Source organism: Vigna angularis, chromosome 1 (assembly GCF_016808095.1).
Source record: "Vigna angularis cultivar LongXiaoDou No.4 chromosome 1, ASM1680809v1, whole genome shotgun sequence".
Classification (NCBI taxonomy): Eukaryota; Viridiplantae; Streptophyta; class Magnoliopsida; order Fabales; family Fabaceae; genus Vigna; species Vigna angularis.
Window position 1 is genome coordinate 27274130 of NC_068970.1, and position 17471 is coordinate 27291600.

General features: G+C 35.9%; 1 protein-coding gene across 4 annotated transcripts; it reads right to left on the reverse strand.

The window, feature by feature from the left end:
* Nucleotides 1–244: 244 nt before the first annotated feature.
* Nucleotides 245–17177, reverse strand: LOC108342913 (uncharacterized). 4 transcript variants are annotated; one of them, XR_001833446.2, is made up of 17 exons: nucleotides 16719–17175; nucleotides 16528–16629; nucleotides 16284–16350; nucleotides 15422–15603; nucleotides 14731–14979; nucleotides 14332–14415; nucleotides 14188–14235; nucleotides 14033–14097; nucleotides 13630–13678; nucleotides 11531–11789; nucleotides 9997–10118; nucleotides 9195–9275; nucleotides 9000–9074; nucleotides 8458–8648; nucleotides 8165–8315; nucleotides 3427–3714; nucleotides 245–2306 (listed from the first exon to the last, which is right to left on the reverse strand). XR_001833446.2 is itself a non-coding variant. In XM_052876345.1 (17 exons), the coding sequence occupies exons 1-16, from the start codon at nucleotides 17088–17090 to the stop codon at nucleotides 3901–3903; spliced, it is 2109 nt and encodes a 702-aa protein (XP_052732305.1). In that variant the 5' UTR covers nucleotides 17091–17177; the 3' UTR covers nucleotides 3575–3714; nucleotides 3863–3900. The 4 variants fall into 4 exon arrangements, 3 of the variants coding, with proteins under 3 accessions (XP_017436305.1, XP_052732304.1, XP_052732305.1); XM_052876345.1 differs by lacking the exon at nucleotides 245–2306 and adding an exon at nucleotides 3863–3912 and having other exon boundaries at nucleotides 3575–3714; nucleotides 16719–17177; XM_017580816.2 differs by lacking the exon at nucleotides 245–2306 and having other exon boundaries at nucleotides 3260–3714.
* Nucleotides 17178–17471: the final 294 nt, after the last annotated feature.

Here is a 17471-nt window from a genome sequence, read left to right on the forward strand (position 1 = left end):
TTAAAAAGATCTCTTCCAACCTACAACATCTTTGAAACGGAAGGATTCCCTAGCAATAAAAAAGTACAAAAAATTGACCTTTACATCACTGGAACATCCATCCAACGTAATATTTTTAATCTTGAAATTATACAATCCGCATTTGCTTTTTCACCGTTAAACCGTCTGGTTTTTTAAAATAATATATTCAAACAAGGTAATTTAAGGGCAATAGACCACAACAAATAAACAAATGTTACTTGAATTAAAAGTGAAATTTGTTCTTTTGAATTCATAGAAATGTACACGGTAAAAAGTAACACTTTTTTTTTCTAAAATTTTAAAAGTCATACTCAGCTTACAAAAGAGGAATATTGCTCTCTCCACCACCACATTGTAATCCTGTACCTCTCCAACTTTTCTTATTTTTAAAACTAATCTTATATAAATATTTGTTTTTTACTTATTTTAATCTAAAATCTTAATCCCATTCTCATTCCCTTTTTTTTTCACTGCTGCAGTATCTCCACACCCTCACATAACCTTCATTTGTCCCTTTCACTGTTTTCTTCCTTTTCTCCTCTTAGCTTTCTTTTTTTTTTTTTTTTTTCGTTTCCTCCAACATTTCGGTTGACTTCCTCGCATCTTCATCCCACACAGTCGCAGGCCTATTCGTAGACAAAAGCCCCAACGATTTCAACTTCCTCAAATACTCCTCGTCCAGACAAAATGGTTGAGGCAGCGAAAAATAACACAAGAATTTACCCTCGTGCTTGCCCTTCTTCCTCATGCTAGAAAACTCTTGGAAGGAAGATCACTGCTTTGACTTTACCTCCAATGCATTTATTCATGTGCTCCACATCCAATACTCTCTCGTACTCATAATCTACCTTGAAGCTGGAATAACCAGGACCCGGTTAAGGAGAGCCGCGAAGAACATGTGCTTCTGCAAGCACATCAAATGGTTCGACATCTGCCCCGAGACGCACACTGCAACCAAAAATTTATTAGCCTCGGGCCTCCACTCGATGGTCCTCCTTTCTCGCAGGTTCTGATCCACTATTCCACATGAGGCGTTCCGAAAATAAAGAGAGGTGGCAGGGGTGTAGGGACTGAGAAGAAGCTGCTGAATCTGTGAATTGAGGAAAATCTAGTTGGATAGAAGGGATTTGAGAGTGGGAGTTTGGGAAGTGGAATTGAGAGTGTGGAGAAGCCCTAATTGCTGTTGGCGCAAGAGGTAAAGGGCGCGCAATTGAGATTCCTCGGGTTGATGGTGGCGGAGATTGAGGTTGACGGAGGAGAGGGAGAAGAGCGAGTGGGAATCGGGGATGACGTAGCAGAGGAGGATTGCGAAGAGAGGGAGAATGGCGAAGAGGTATCTCTTCTGAAAAGGGAAGTTGAAGTTGGAAGTGATTCGCGAAGTGAGGAGTTGGAAGTGGAAGGAAGAGGGAGACGTAGGCGCATTCCTATCCTTCCGATGGATGGACTCGTCTACTTCGTCAGAAGATGAATCCCTTTCCATTGCTGCCTGGCGGTGACCGGTCACCGGAGGAGGAGGAGGATGACTGTTGTGTTAGTGTCACAGTGGAAGTTGAAGGAAGGAAGAAAATAACGTCTTGTCCTGTGAACGAAAACGAGAGTGTTACTGAAGAAGTTTCTTAAACAAATATTCCGTCCACGGATATTAACATAAACGGATCTCTTATCTCTTATCCTAAGTAGATATTTGGAGTAATTCTCCCTACACCTATCTGAATTCTTCCTGCATCTCCAAATTTAGTACATTACCCTTCCTTCTGAATACTTCACAATTTAAAAAAAAAATGAAAGAATCTTTTGAGATTACTTTTCAAAAATTGAAAGCCGAACCTTACACCCCCAAAACCCATTCCAATTTCCTCCCACCGCACTCCTTCTCTTGCTCTCTGGGGGCGGCTCTGTTTCCTTCTTCTCTCTACGCTCCTTGTTTTCCTTCTTCTCTTGCCACTCCTTGTCTTCCTTTCTATGTCGCTGCACCTCTCCCTCTTGCTTTCTCATTGCATCTCTCTGTGTCTTAATCGCGTTCTGCACTAAGGTTGGTGCTTCGTGTGTGTTTTTCCATTGATAATAAAAGGACAATCTCATTCCGGCAGAATCATAATCAACGTTGAAAATGCGATGTACCCTTAACCGGTGTTCGAACTGTGGTTAAGGGTCGTCGGTGTTCGAAAGGATCGCCGGTTCGAATTTCGGTTAGCCGTACTTCAAAGTGCGGTTCAACGTTGTTCCACTGTTCTAACCTAAAATAGACTCTTTAACTTTGCTTGCTCGATGAAGAGTGCTTCTCCCTGTAAATAATCAAAACAATTACAGATTAATAATAAATTGATAAAGAATTAGAAAAAAACTACAACAAAAGTAAATAAAAAATTTGAAGCAGTGAAGTGCAATGAAGTGCTTCAGCCATAAGAGAAGCAAAGAGTAATGCAGTGCGACGAGAAAGAAAGTGAAGCGCGGTGAGAAAGAAAATGAAGTGCGCTGATAGAGGAAAATGAAATGCGTAGGGAGTGTAAGAATTGTGTGTGATGATTAAAGATTCTTCTGAGACAAAGTTTATGGAAATTAAATAAAAGTTGGAAGTGCAGAATAAATTAGGTGTAAGGAGAATCACTCAAATATTTGTCATGTTGATATCTATTCAAGAATAATACGGATACTGACGTCCGTATGAATTATGTTGGTGAAAGTTAAAAATTTTAATCACAAAAAAGGACAAAAGAACTCCGTATGAATTATTATGGTGAAATTTAAAATTTTTAATTACAAAAAAGGACAAAAAAGGAATGGGAAAGGTGAAGGGAGCACACGATGAAGGGAGTAACAGTCATAAATCAGTAGCATTTTTTTATCATCATCAAGGGTAGTTGAAACCAATAACTCAGATTATCATTGCAAAGTACACATGACTCTCAATACAAGCATTTTCCAAAAGGCATAAAAACTATTACTCATTTTACGTATTTTCATAAATGTTTGCGATAAAATGATCAACTTTTGAATTATTTTTTTAAAATCATCCCAACGGCAACCCCCAACACCTAAGGATACTTGCCAACAATTGATAAGCAGTTTCCTTGATATTCACCTCCTGGGGTTACAAGAGGACAAACTTCAAAATTATTTTCTGGAAGAATAATTTTAAATCTTCCTACAAAAAAAAAGAACAAAAATGCATTTCATATATGTAAAATATTAAATGCTTACAAGGAAATAGCATTAACCTTCAAAGAATTCTAAAGTCTTCACAGGAAAATTTTCATGGTTAGCCAAACATTTAGACCAAAAATATATTGCCTAGAGAATAGTATTCACAGCGAGCTACTCTAGGGAACGTTATCTAACCCTTAAAAGTTGAGCAAACACACATGAAATAAAGGGTGACCGTGCTACAATATAATCAAAACTCACTTAAACATCAGTCTAGAGAGTCCAATACACAGATCAACGACAAATATTTGGCTGAGAAGACTTCCGCTTTGTGAAAGCAAGCAAGTTTTTTCACTTTAAACGTCTGATCTTTTTTGTCGCATTGATAATGTTTTGACCAATCTCTGGGTGTTTAAACTCCAACAATTTATGAAGTTTAATAGAAGCTTCAGAGAAACAGTTATCCTCAATACAGGACTCCGATTTGAGTGCAAAATGAACCTCATTGACGTCCTCGTCAAGCTGGAGACAGAAGAGGTGGCTGAAAACCTATATAAAGACAAGACAAAAAAAAAACAGTGAAATTACAGAATTACTACACTTTAAGCACAGTAAAGACCTTGATTTCGGTTGACAAGACATGGTGAAAAAATCATTCCACAATCAATACTTCATAATTAACAAAACAAATATTTACATAGTCCATAACATCATCCAGGGGAAATGGCGAACGACCTAAAAATGTCTCTGCATAAAAAATAAATGAAATATTATACAAGAAAAAATAGGCTGACATTTTTTATAATACTTAAAATAGAAATTGTCATTTGAAACCGAAATGATGTCAGTTACCAAGAATGATATCATCTCATATTAGCTATATAACCGAGAAAGCACTAATAAAATATTAGGATGACCGGATCAGGTTAACCTTGGCCCATCTTTATAAAAAGCCCATTAAAACCGTAAATAGGTAGGCATTTTCAGGTATAGTTTTCATTGATTGCACATTTACTACTCATATCTACCTATCACTTGCATGTTGGAGTGCCTTATACAGACATACCACCTTCTTGGGCATTCGAATAAGAGCACATCTCCGACTAACAGAACTTGTGAAGGTCTTGGCCGAGTTAGAAGAGGAGACATTATCTTGTAGGACCATCTCGGCTCTTGTAAGTACAGAAGCAATATGTGTATAGCATTTGTAATCTTCAACATAGAGGCCATTCTACTACCCCAATATAGGATTAATTCTAATAGGTATATTGTACGTCCATCTCATTAATGCAAATCAAGATAATTAAACCAGGATTCAAGTCGTGAATCAAAAAGTAAATTCTTAGAATCGGATAGTTGAATCAAAAATTAAAATTTTAGAGTCGTAAATTGAATTATGTATAGAAGGCAAAAAGAAACAAATGTGAAATGAAAACATACAATGTTTTTCAACCTCATGTCTATATGCACTATCAAGGTTGTCATATCATATCCGAAATATTGTTCTAGAACTAGGTGGTTCGTCACGGTCTCAATCTGAAAAGGCACCTTCATGGGTTAAGGGATGAAGGTACATAAACAACCCTTGACCTAGATTTCTAAATGATACAGGATTTTAGAGCTATTCTAAATGGGTTGGAGTGACCTCGGCCACTACTTGGCACACCAATATTCTAACCTAGTGTCTACTTGAATAGTAAGTTACCAAATCTGACATTGTTTGCTTGAATTGAGTGTCATTGTTGGCATACCTCCTAGCCATGACTAAGAACATTCAAGAAGGATTGAAGTCGTCTGTGGAAGATGGATCTAAACTCTTTCTCTTAGGCCATCATGGAGCATATAGTAAAATAGGAATAATTTGGGTCTTGTATTATGGGTCAAGTAGTCTAGGATTTCCTTTTGGGTCCTATATTTTAGGTCAAGTAGTCTATGGTTTCTTTTTGGACCTTGTATTTTGGGCCAAGTAGTGTAGGGTTTTTGGTCAACTTGGGCCAACAAAGGTCAACACCCAATGTTGACCCAAGTGGACGTCTTTAGTGTGTGTTGAAAGTTTTAACCTAACTTGGTGAGCAAGTGTTGGACATCCCACCTGTGGTGAGTGTGGCCATGTGTCATGCTTTTATTGGAGAGGATTTTCCATAGATAGTGACCACATGTCTTCTTCCTAATGGAGAGGATTTTCACTTTGGTCTTCAAGTTAGGCCAAGCTTGTGCTTTTAGGGTTTTTCTTCTACAAATTAGAGATACCATAAGCCTATAAATAGAGGAGTTTCCACCCTCGTTTCTCACTTTGACATTAGTAATAAAATGTTGTCAAATTGTTGAGTCATTCATATTAATCTCTAAAGTCAAGGTTAGAGCATTTCATGTGGCCTCCTCTAAGCACCTTCCTTTAGAGTTGGTCCAACCTCTCTAAGAGCACCAAAAAATACCATCCCACCATCACCTAATCACCAAAACCCTGAGCATCATTACCCTTTATCCACCTTTGCTTCCACCATTACCCTTTATCCACCTTTGCTTCCACCATTACCCTTTATCCACCTTTGCTTCCACATCTTTACCATCACCATAGTCTCTCTTCTAGTTTGGAATTCCTTGCTTGGAGGAGGAGGCTATCAGTCATCGTATCTAAAATATTATCCACTTTAAAACTTGATGGTTTAGTCACAGTTTGTCCTTACCTCAGCATGTTAAGGTTGGGTCATACGACCCCACCCACTTTGGGTGTGACCCGCTTCTGTCCAGAATCACATGATTCAGTTCAATTCAGGCTGCAATTCAGCCTCTGGAGTGATTCAAAAAGCAATTTGCATTCCCAGAGGTCTCAATAGGACGAATCATATTGTTTACCTGGCACTAACTACACCTATGCAGATGATACCATTAATAAGATATAAGCATGAAAGCTTTCAAACAGCTGAGAATCTCTATCTGAAGACTTGGCCAACAGGACATTATTATATTGGGATTACAATTTTTATGTTAATAACAAGTATTGCCATTTCACAAAGGAAATATGGTCTGATACCCACTTGAACTCTTCAGAATAATTCTGAATTTATCTCAGCACCTGTAAATTTATATTAAATGATAACAATTCAATTCCCCAATAAAAAATAAGTCATAAACGTTAGAAACAACCATAGAAAACAAATTTTAAGTTTAACTCAATCTTATAAAATCAAATTGGTAAGATGATATTTGCTCACTATATGTATACTATAACTTGATTATATACGAGATCTTCAACAAACTCCCTCATAGCAAGGATTGAACATCTCAAGTTTGTGAATAAAGGAGTCCAATAGCAAATGGCATGATAAGTCCTTCCAACCTTGTAAGAATAGACAACAATAATCTTTGATAGCATTCTATAAAATAGACTTTAAGCTTAATTCAACCTCAAACTTGTAAGATAAGGTTTGCATCCATTTATATAATATAATTTGACCAAATATTTAGTCAATGTTGGATCACCAATAATTAATATATTCGGTTGTCGCCACAACAACAGTACTATGGATCCTATTTGAAGCTTCTTTCAGGTCAAGGGGCACAATTGAAAAACCTTGAAAGATATCATCACCTATTAGACAGACTTAATTACATTTATGTCACTAGACCAGACATCACATTCACAAATGCAGGTAGTATAGTTCGCCAATTCCTAAAGGTCCCATGTGATGGTTATTGGAATGTTGTGATACACATCCTTTGACGCATCATAAATGCACCAGGTCACGGTTTAATATATGCAGATAAAGTCAAATCCAAAATTGTTTATTATTCTGGTGCTGATTAGAATCACCGTTAGATAGGAGGTCCACTTATGGTTATTGTGTTTTCATTGATGGGAACTAGATTTGTTGGAGGAGGAGCACGAAGAAAACAACAGTAGTTGTATCCAGTGTTGAAGTTGAGTACCAGCTATGGCAGCAGCTGCTTACAACATTACATGGCTTAAATAACCTCTCCATCTCTTAAATTTCGAGATACACAAGATACTCCACTAATATGTGGCAATGAAACTACCATTTACATTGCATCCAACCTAGTCTTCCATGAGCAAACTAAACACAGAATTTATTATCTTTGTGAGAGAGAAGATGCTCTCTAGAAAAATCATCACTAACTTTCTCAACTCCATTGACCAACTTGCGAACATGATCACTGAATCCATAAAGAGCTCTCAGGTTGATCACATTTGTAACAAATTTGGCTCATATGACATACACTCCAACTTGAGATGAAATGTAAAATATATAATTTGATTTTAGTAATTAGGGAAATATGTATAACTAATAATTAAATATTACCCATTACTAGGTTTCCCTATATTATACTTTGAATGATTATAATTAAAGGATTTACTTGTGTAATTAAACAAACAGAGAAACTCTTTAATAACTAATAATTAAAGCCTCAAAATTTGGAGTACTTTTCTTTAAGAATTGAAGCGGTTTTAGCAAGAGCAAAGTAAGTGAATTTTTCAAAGTGTGTTGATAGTGTTTGGTGTTTGCCATCATTTTGTCATTAATTGGATAGAAAAACTTCAAAGGAAAACATATGCCCTACCCTCTAAGTATGTTAATGTTTCCATGGCCACTTGGGACTTTCATGTTTATACGTACTGCCACTTCACGATCTCCTTATATTACCCAACCCGGGAACCTTTGGCCATTATAAATTTTGCTTCTCTCAAGAAAGAAAAGGACAAAGCTTATATGATTTCAGTATTACATTCCAACTATGATTGAAATTTTACCGGGTAATCCACATAGTAAGGGTTTGAATAAAGGGTCAAGTGATCAACATAAGTTTCAGTCCAAAAATACCAAAAAAAGCACCAAAAAACTGCATTTAATCAGTTCAAAGGGAAAAAATAGAGATGCTGTTAAACATGCTAATAATAAATCTTTAATCAAACAAATTAAAGATCCAGACATTAAAACTCGGTCCAAACTGAATATCATGACACTCATTTATTTTTTACCTTTTTCATTTTCGAGAGAGCCATATCCTTAATGGCTTGGGACCGTGACACCAAATTGACGACGAAGAGACCATTCTCTGACAACTTATCCTTTACAGTCTCAAGAAAAAACTCATCCAAAAAATCTGGAGCAGGGCATGTCAATCCCGAGCTGTACAAAACATGTAATAAATAAATAGGATTCTCTAAAATCACAGAAGATATTTTTTCAAATCCCATGACGGCCTAATACCATTTTTCTTGGCCATTCTTTAATATCTTAATGTAATAACCAAATGCATAATTCAGTTCACCTTGGGTCCGAAGAGTCCACATCAACAATAATGATATCAACTTTTGTAAGTTCTACACCAGCATGAGACACAGTAGAACTTTCATTTAAAGGAGACTCTGTGTAACTACAGTCATTACTTTTTCCATGAATTTGAGCCACTCCAGAATTGTCAATCTCTTGGACAAATTGGATCCCATCAGCTATGTGCACCTGGATTCCCCAAAGTCACAAGATTCAATAAGTCATATTGTGATCTCCTATCATGAGACAAATTCAAAAATTCTTAAATTACAGTGTTTTAGTATTCTGGACACAGTCCCCCACCCCCCACAAGTAAAATATAAGTTGTTCAGTCTGTAGTTGCACATTTTTGCATACACGCACATTTGGTTTTAGAAAAGAAAAGAAAAATCATGAAATCAAAATTACTTGCCACAGTCAACATTGTATGATTACAAGGGATGGGAAAGTTAGCAATCAGCCTTCACTTTGACCAGTCCTAATTTGACATTAATGTTCCACAATATGTCAAGAGAAATACAGGAATGCATATTTAACTACCTTTAGTCGTTCATCCTCCATAAAACTGAAGTAGTCCTTTGCAATATCAACAATCACGGGGTCTAACTCCACAGTCTGTAGGTAAAAATCGTTATCAAACCATGTGATATTAATCATCAGAAGAATTGATCATTAGGGACGTGGTCTGAACTCCAACTGTTTCCCCTCACGGCACAACAGGGAAAAACATATTACCTCAATCTCTAAAAAGGGGACACAACCATGAAGAAACATGGGAAGTAAACCTGCTCCAAGACCTATTATTACTGCTTTTACCTGAGATATGCCACTTGAATATATCAGCAATAATGAACAAGAGAATGTTTTAGATCATGAATCTTTTAAAGAATTTGAAACAAGTTAATTTGACTTGTATTTACAATTACCAATTATTGGAAACTACAGTACTTAATGTAACTAGAAAATAGTTTGTGCATCACTTGATAATTTATCCTTCCATACATGAATTTTCACTCCAACAAAGACAAAATTCCCTGAACTTGATATTATATCAGACAAGTGAAATTTCCCAATCAGCATCACGATAGCCAATTCCATCAACTTTATCTATCATGTGTTCCCACCTACTTAAGATATGCACCAAAAAATTGATACTTATGCAGTTATTTCAACACTAATCTCTCCACCCATAAAAGACACTCACTTCAACCTTAAGGAGGTAAATAAATCCCTTAAAGAGAATGGCCTTTTACATAGCTAGGACTAAAGTGATTAATACTAAAATTTAGGGACTGCAGGTTTACTCTAATAAAATTCCTTAAAAAATGAAGATAAAGCAGAGATTGCACCATAAAAAAGTTCTTGATAAAAACAAATATATAAATAATTAGAGAATAGTTACTGTAATAAACATCAAGTGCTCTTTGCACATATCATTAACCAGTTGAACAATTAAATTGTTTAACAGTGGAAATATTTTATTGAAACCACAGCTCATTTATTGCAATTTCCCTAAATAAAAGTCAGAAATACTTGCCATTTTCCCACTTGATGCCACAGTTTCCATATAAGAAGATATCAACATGAATCCAGAAATAATTCCTGTATGATAAGAACTAGCTACATAGCCATGGTAGACTGTCAACTGGTTACTTGCTCCTGAAAAATCAGGAAAAAAATTACAGTGGCAAGAAAAACACAAGCAAATATTGCAAGCTAAAAAAGGAACAGTGTTGAAACTGTAAAAATCCGCTCTCTAATACTGTTGTTAAACAATTTTTAACATATCATTTTCATCCAAAATCCTCTTTGCATGAAACAAAGATTATAAGTACTTACATTTTATGATTTATCCATATTATGTAATATAATTATTTACTAATATTTATACTTTTTAAACAGTTTTAAATATTTTAAGTACTTTATAATCTTTCATGGTATAAAATATAAATAAACCCTCCCGGAAAAAAAATTTGTACTTATCTATGCTTAATTAATATTGTTGGGTTGGACAGTGGCCAATCTAAGTTGCAGGCCTAATACCTACCGCAAAGTCTGACATAAAAAGCAACACCCACTCTGACCCAACAAGCAAAGAAACCCTTGTCACAAATAAGCTTTGTTTCATGGATGTCCCCTATTTTTATCTGTAGTAGTAGTTGCCTAAGCCACGTATGCTCTCAAGTGGCTGCTGTCATAGCATGATTTTATGCTTCTGCACTAAATCTGGCAACTATATTTTGCTTCTAGCTTCTCCATGAGATAAGATTTCCTTTGATAAGAACACAATACCAGAAGTGGATCTTCTATTTGATGGTGATCCTGCCCAATCCGCATCTGAGTAACAAGTGATCTTAGTATTGCCTTTGTCTTCATACAATAATCCTCATCTTGGACAATTTTTTATGTATTGAATAATGTGTCACAGCATCCCAAGTGGTCAGCACGGCCTTGACCCTAAAACCATAGCTGGACAACAGCGGCGCAGGAGCTATAGTTGCTTGTCCCGATCAATTTTTCACATAGAATTAGCGGAACAGTGGTAAAAGTAACTTCAAAGGAGGTACTTGAGTGTGAGCTTCCAGAAGCCATGGGAAAAGTACTTGAAATGGGCTTAAAAAGGGTGTGAGGAAGAAGGCAGAGAGCTCGCCGGCAAGTGGGTCATGCCGAAACAATGAAAAATACACAAGCGGAGACAGACTGCCGGTAAGTGCGTCATGCCGAAACAATGAAATATACACAAACGGAGACAGACGTGTGAAACGAACGTTCCAGGAAGAGGTCAGGCATGTGGGTGCGTCTGGCAATGGATTGGAGCAGGGAATGAAGCACAGTGGTCCCTGGAGGAAGACCTATACAAAGCCTCACTTCCCACCTCACCTAACTGCTAAACAGTTAGGTCATTAATTCTTTCTCCTCCTCTCATACACTCTCCACTCCCTAACAAATATGCATTATATATTAACAAACTCAGGCCTTGTCACTAATGTCAAAGCAACTCTTGCAGGAGTTGCATCAGCAATAAACATTGAACAGTTTGAATACACGAGAGTCAAGGGGAAAATAATTACCAGCATTGTGTCTCTGAGATCCACTTTTTCTGGATTTGGAAGATGCATTCTTTTTCTTCCTCCCCAACTCACTAACCAATTTTGTAGGCAGCGATTCATCTTTTAGAAGAGCTTCAGACTGCACCAAATTTGCAGCTCTCTCGAAAACGAGACGACGAAAGACCAACTCTCTAGAAGGAAAAATACAATTGACTTCACTATCAACATTTTCATAAATTACATCTTCAACAATAATTGATCCAGTTAATGAAGATGTGACCTACAAAACACAACCACAATGATATTTGCAAAAATCAATCTCTCAAAAATAAGGAAACAAAATATGCTAAAATAAATGAGAAGATTCTAAAGATATTTCATCTTAATACAAAGATCCTGAAGAAATTTTTGTCCCAATAAACCCTATTTACAACACTCCCATTTAAGTTGGTAAATGAATTTTTCAATCATTCCCAACTTTCTCACAAGAACCTAATCTTCCATGAGGAAGACCCTTAGTGGAAACGTTTGTTATTTGTAGTCCTATAGAGACACAGGTTGTAACCACAAGGCCTTTGTCTAGAGTATCTACATGGAGTGTCTGTCACTTTCAATTTGTTAGATAATTATTTTCTATTGCAATAGAAAGAAGTGTTAGAATAATTATATCTATGTATCATCATTAAGGCTAAGTAGGATGTAGTATGTTAGACAATCTATTAGTTGTACCTATAGTCGTACCTAGTTCTGTACCTAGGCGTCTGGTGTAGTCTCTTAATCTCCCATATATTCTTTCATTATATATAGAAGATTATGAGAGAGGTCTCTCAAGCCCTCCAAAATATATTTCGCTGTTTATAATCTTAAGTAGAAGAAACTCAAAGGGTTGTCATGTATGATGAAGGAATCTCCAACATAAACTTTGCCATGACAACAAGAAAGTTCTAGACATACTATGACAACCAAGGAGAATATTATTCATAATGTAAAAAATTTGGACATACTAAGGAAAGGTGTTTCAAACTCCATGGAAGGGATAGTCCTTGAATGCGAGGCAACAGTAGAACCTCAGAGATAGGCAAACCATAAACAAATCAATTCATTTCTCCAACTCAACACGACCATGATATAAAAGCCTACAAAGAGGATCTTGTTTCTCTACGAACAATGATTGAATCAATGTGAAAGCCCTCTAGATCATGTCCTCTATTAGAATAGTTAATACCATCTTCTAAGAAAAAGTTGTTTTATGTTGTATCTATATGTAACCTAGCATCCTAGGGTTTACATTTTCCACTTTTACTAACCTTCTATTCTAAGCAATTAATCCTTAAAAATATATGAACAAGTAGAGAGAATTAAGTAAAGATCTCTTAAGATCTTTTTCTTGTATATTCTCTTTAAGTATTTAGTCTCACACTTGAGATATCTACTCTTTAATGTGGAAGGATGCATTAAAGATATGACATCTGCTAAAGATATGACAAATTATAATATATAAATTGGTGCAAACCTCAACTTACCAATTGGTTTATAAGGTTGAGTTAGATTTAATTTACACTTTCTAAGTTCTCGTTACAATAAAAACATACTTATTGTAATGGTGGCAATTTTTCTTTTCTTAAGATTTGATACCCTATTTCAGTCATACTCATGGTTCAAGCCAAACAGAAATTTGAAGATTCTTCCTCTTTTCATTTGTTGGAGATCTTACATTGACTAGAGCTAAGACTTAATAGTATATAAATAGATACAAACCTCATCTTACAAGTCGGTTTTATAAAGTTAAGTTAGGCTTAAAGTTTACTTAAGATAATATCAAAGTCATCAAAAGCCTATCTTACCAACTTGAACTACACAAGGAAACAAGAAAATAATTTTGTTGATAACAATGACACCAATTACAATTGAGCTCCTCTATATGTAGCAATCAATCTCTCCAAAATAAGGAAACAAAATATGTAATATATATATATATATATATATATAAAGATTCTTAAGATACTTTATCTTAATGGTACCTTTATCTTGAAGATATTTTTATCACAATAAACTACTATTTAAAACAAAGTTCATCAAAAGAACAAAACAGAAACAATGTTATGTTTATAGTTACTAACCTTGTGAATGATGTTTCGTTCCTTGAGCCCCTCACTTGCCATCATGAAACTGTAGGCATGTATTCAAGAATTTGTGAGAATAAATGTAATTCATAGTGTTCAATGTGAGTTTGTTTCAGCTTATTCTGAAGAAATAAAAGCTTGTTAGTCAACTTCTAGGGAGAGATTTCGACAAAAACGAAATAATTACTTCCACAGGAATAATCTGATCCAAACATGCAAAAAGTAAGACTACAGCACTTGTCAAAAATGGTTTACAGCATAGTAACAACTATAATGCATAATAAAACACATTTGAATACTTTGGTATCCATAGAAAAAAGGAAAAAAACTAAACATTTATGTTAACATTGTTAGAAATAAATGACAAAACACAAAAAGTGCAATTGTACAAGATACAGACGGTATTTGAGCTCCAGTGTCATTTTCTGCAGGTGCCAACGGTGTAACCAACAGAGACAAATCCTTCTAGAAAGGGATGACAAACACAATTCAGTAAAAAACAGCACAGTTAATATTTAAATGCCATGTCCATGAACTATAACTTGATGTTTCTACCTGAATCTCCTCCATGCTGGTATCTGAATGGCTGGCATCCAAGAAAACCTGAAGTCACAGATCAGCTAGGAAGCTTAAATTACAAAAGTAACGTGACATGTTAAAAAATACCAGCAAACTGTAACTTTATTAATAGCATGGTACCATTATGAGCCGAGCAGCTTTGGAGCTTCTGACCACCATCCACTGTCCTTCTTCAGAATAGAAAAGCCATTCCCGTGCACGAATCTGAGATTTAACATTCAGTCATCAAATTCAAACAGAAAAACTTCATAATTGGAAGCCCTAGGTGTAAACTGCAAATAGATATCAAAGAAGAGTTGACATCTGTAGAATCAGCTCTATAGATACATATTGACGCACATCTTACTCAAATAATAAATAAATAAAATTAAATGGAAAGAAAAAAAAAACTAAGATATAGTTGAAACCCTTCTATCTGCCAACTAACCAGCATCCCTACCTCTATAATAAACATGCACATTCAAAAACAAAACTATAATAACATCAAAAAGGTAAAAAGATATCTCTGCAAAAACACACCTTAGGCACAATGAAAATCCCACAATGATATGTAAAAGGGTCAGCCAGTTCCTCAGCATCAAGAATTATAGCCCTATAAGAAAAAGTAGAGCACCCTGGTCCACCCAAAGTTATCTGCAATCGCCGACCTTGAGAAAGCTTTAGCAGATCCTCTTGCAGATCTTCCACAGAATATAATAACCCAGAGTCATTAGAGTACTTTTCACGAATTAGGTTTTCATTTTGAAGGGCTTCAGTAAATCCAGAAACCTTGAAAAATAAAAACAAAAACAGAAAATAATAAAAAGTTAAGATAGAAATAGAATATCTAAAAAATATCATAGAAAACCTTCACAGCATTTTTAAAATATCATGCATATATTACTTGATTAACTGGTCCTCTAAGCTTTAACTAAGAAGCAATCTTAGGAGATGTTTTCAGTTTTATTGTGTTTCCTGATGAGTTTAGGATTACAAATCCTTTTATTCAGTGGTTTGAACTTGCCTTAGTAGTACTTTGTATGTTTCGTAAAATGAATTCCATATCACAATATTCAGAGCCCTTTATCTACTCCTCCTTCCTATATAAAACTTACAACTTTAGCAACTAATAACAACTGTAAAACTAATCATCCATGAATACATATTTTAAGAAAGCTCTTACATCTGTGAGAACTCAACAAAAAGTAGTAGTGTAGTGCAGATATTCTACCTGTTTTGAATTACAATTAAGAGAAGAACTATGAAGCAATGATGTAATCTGATGCACAACAGTAGATAGCTCCTTCTCCGCAACCACCATAAACGTTTCAAGGCTAGGTTTACCAGAAGACTTTAAAGGTATGGCATCAACACTCATTTTCCACCCAAGTCGGAACTTTGAGAAAAGTAGATCTGTAAATTGTGAATTAATTATATTTCCAATCACACAAAACCAAGCATGTCAAAAAATGAAAAAGATTGCATGAAAACCATTAGCAAATAATTTCATTGCAATGCAGAGGAAAAAAAACAGATACAATCAATTGAAACAGAAACTAAGATAACAACATCTCCTTTAGTTTTGATAGCATGTTTCTTTTCTAGCATGTCATACAGGAGATAGGAGGTATTATGTGACAAACAGTTTATAAGGGGTAACTAACACAACAGCAAATTACAAATTATGACTCCATGTTCTGTGGATGTCATAGAATGCAGTAAGCAAAGCTCAAACAAAATCAACCTTTGGTCCTTTATCTGGTATTTCCAGATCATGGGTAATATAACAGATCAGAAAGGACAGTCAGGTTGATGTTGTTAAACATGCTTGGAAAGTGATACTTCCTATGATAAGAATGAATTGAATGGTGCCTGTAAGAACAAACTCAACACTAGAACTAAACCCTATCCAGATTTAATTAACGACAGACAAAGCTTCAGAGTTCTATTAAAGAAAAATAACAATTCTGCAATTGAAGCAAGCACTAAAAGCCAGTCAAAAAAATACCACCACATAGTATTCAATTATATAATCTGCATATCACATTTTTTTCACTAATATTTTATGGCAAAAAATTATTCAGAAAACTTACTTAGTACATGAGATTCAGCCAGGGTGAGGCACACAAACTTGCCCCCAGGCTTTAAAACTCTCTTCACCTGAATATTAAGAGAAAAAAAAAACTAAGTTACCAACACACAATAACCAATCCACAAAATCAATTATTATTCAGGCCATGTTTGTATCTCTCCTATATAAGCAAGGAAAATAAGAATGCAACAAGATGATCCGATAGATACACACATAATGGTAAAACAAAATAGAGAAAAACCTACCTCAGATAGGTACTGGTTCCCCAACTTGGGGCCAAGCTCGGGCTCCATCAAAGCATCTAATCCACCTTTATCAATAACCGCAATGAAGCTCTCGTCCTCAAACTGCACCATCCAAAACAAAAGAACCGTTAAGAAAAAAGAAAGTCAAATAGAGCAGGAAAACTAAAAGAGCGGGCGGGCGGCGGAGAGACCTGCATGGCGGTGATGTCCATGACGCGCCAGCGCATGAGAGGGCGGTCGCGGACGTTGCGGCGGAGCATGTCGGAGATGACGACCTTGGAGAAGTCGACATTCGTGATGGCAGTGTGGCCGGCGTCGTAGAGGTGCTCGGAGAGGCGGGAGTTGCCACAAGCGGGGACGAGGAGGGGGAGGGGGAGAGGGTGTGCGAGGGTACGGAGGAGGGAGAGGAGAGGGTCTCTGAGGTAGGGCCACTCCGCGTACCACTCGAAGGAATCGGCGCGGAGGGTGAAGAACTTGTCCCAGTTCTCTTTGCTAGTAAAGTCTCCGAGGGTTTCAAGAATGTCCTCTGCTGCTGAACCATTCTTCTTCGCCTTTGATCCCATTTTCTCACCTCTGCTTCTGACACTATCCCATTAGGCGTTTCACTTCGCTGTGTAACTTCGCTATATGCTCTACTAAAACCCTCCCAAATCCTAATTCATAGTTCCACAAGGGTCTCACTCAAAGTATCTCTTTAATTTAATTAATCTTTTCTTTTTGTTTTTAATTATTCTTTTTCACTTCAAAAATTTCTAATCATGTATTTAATTATTTTAAAAAATTATTTTCATTGAAATCTTAACAAACATCAATCTATATCTACTGAATCAATCTATATCTACTGAGAATCCACTCTAATAAAATATATCAGCACTTTTTTTTCAACAAACTTTCTAATGATGATGACTCAAGTGAACAACATTTCTTATTACATAATCACTTAA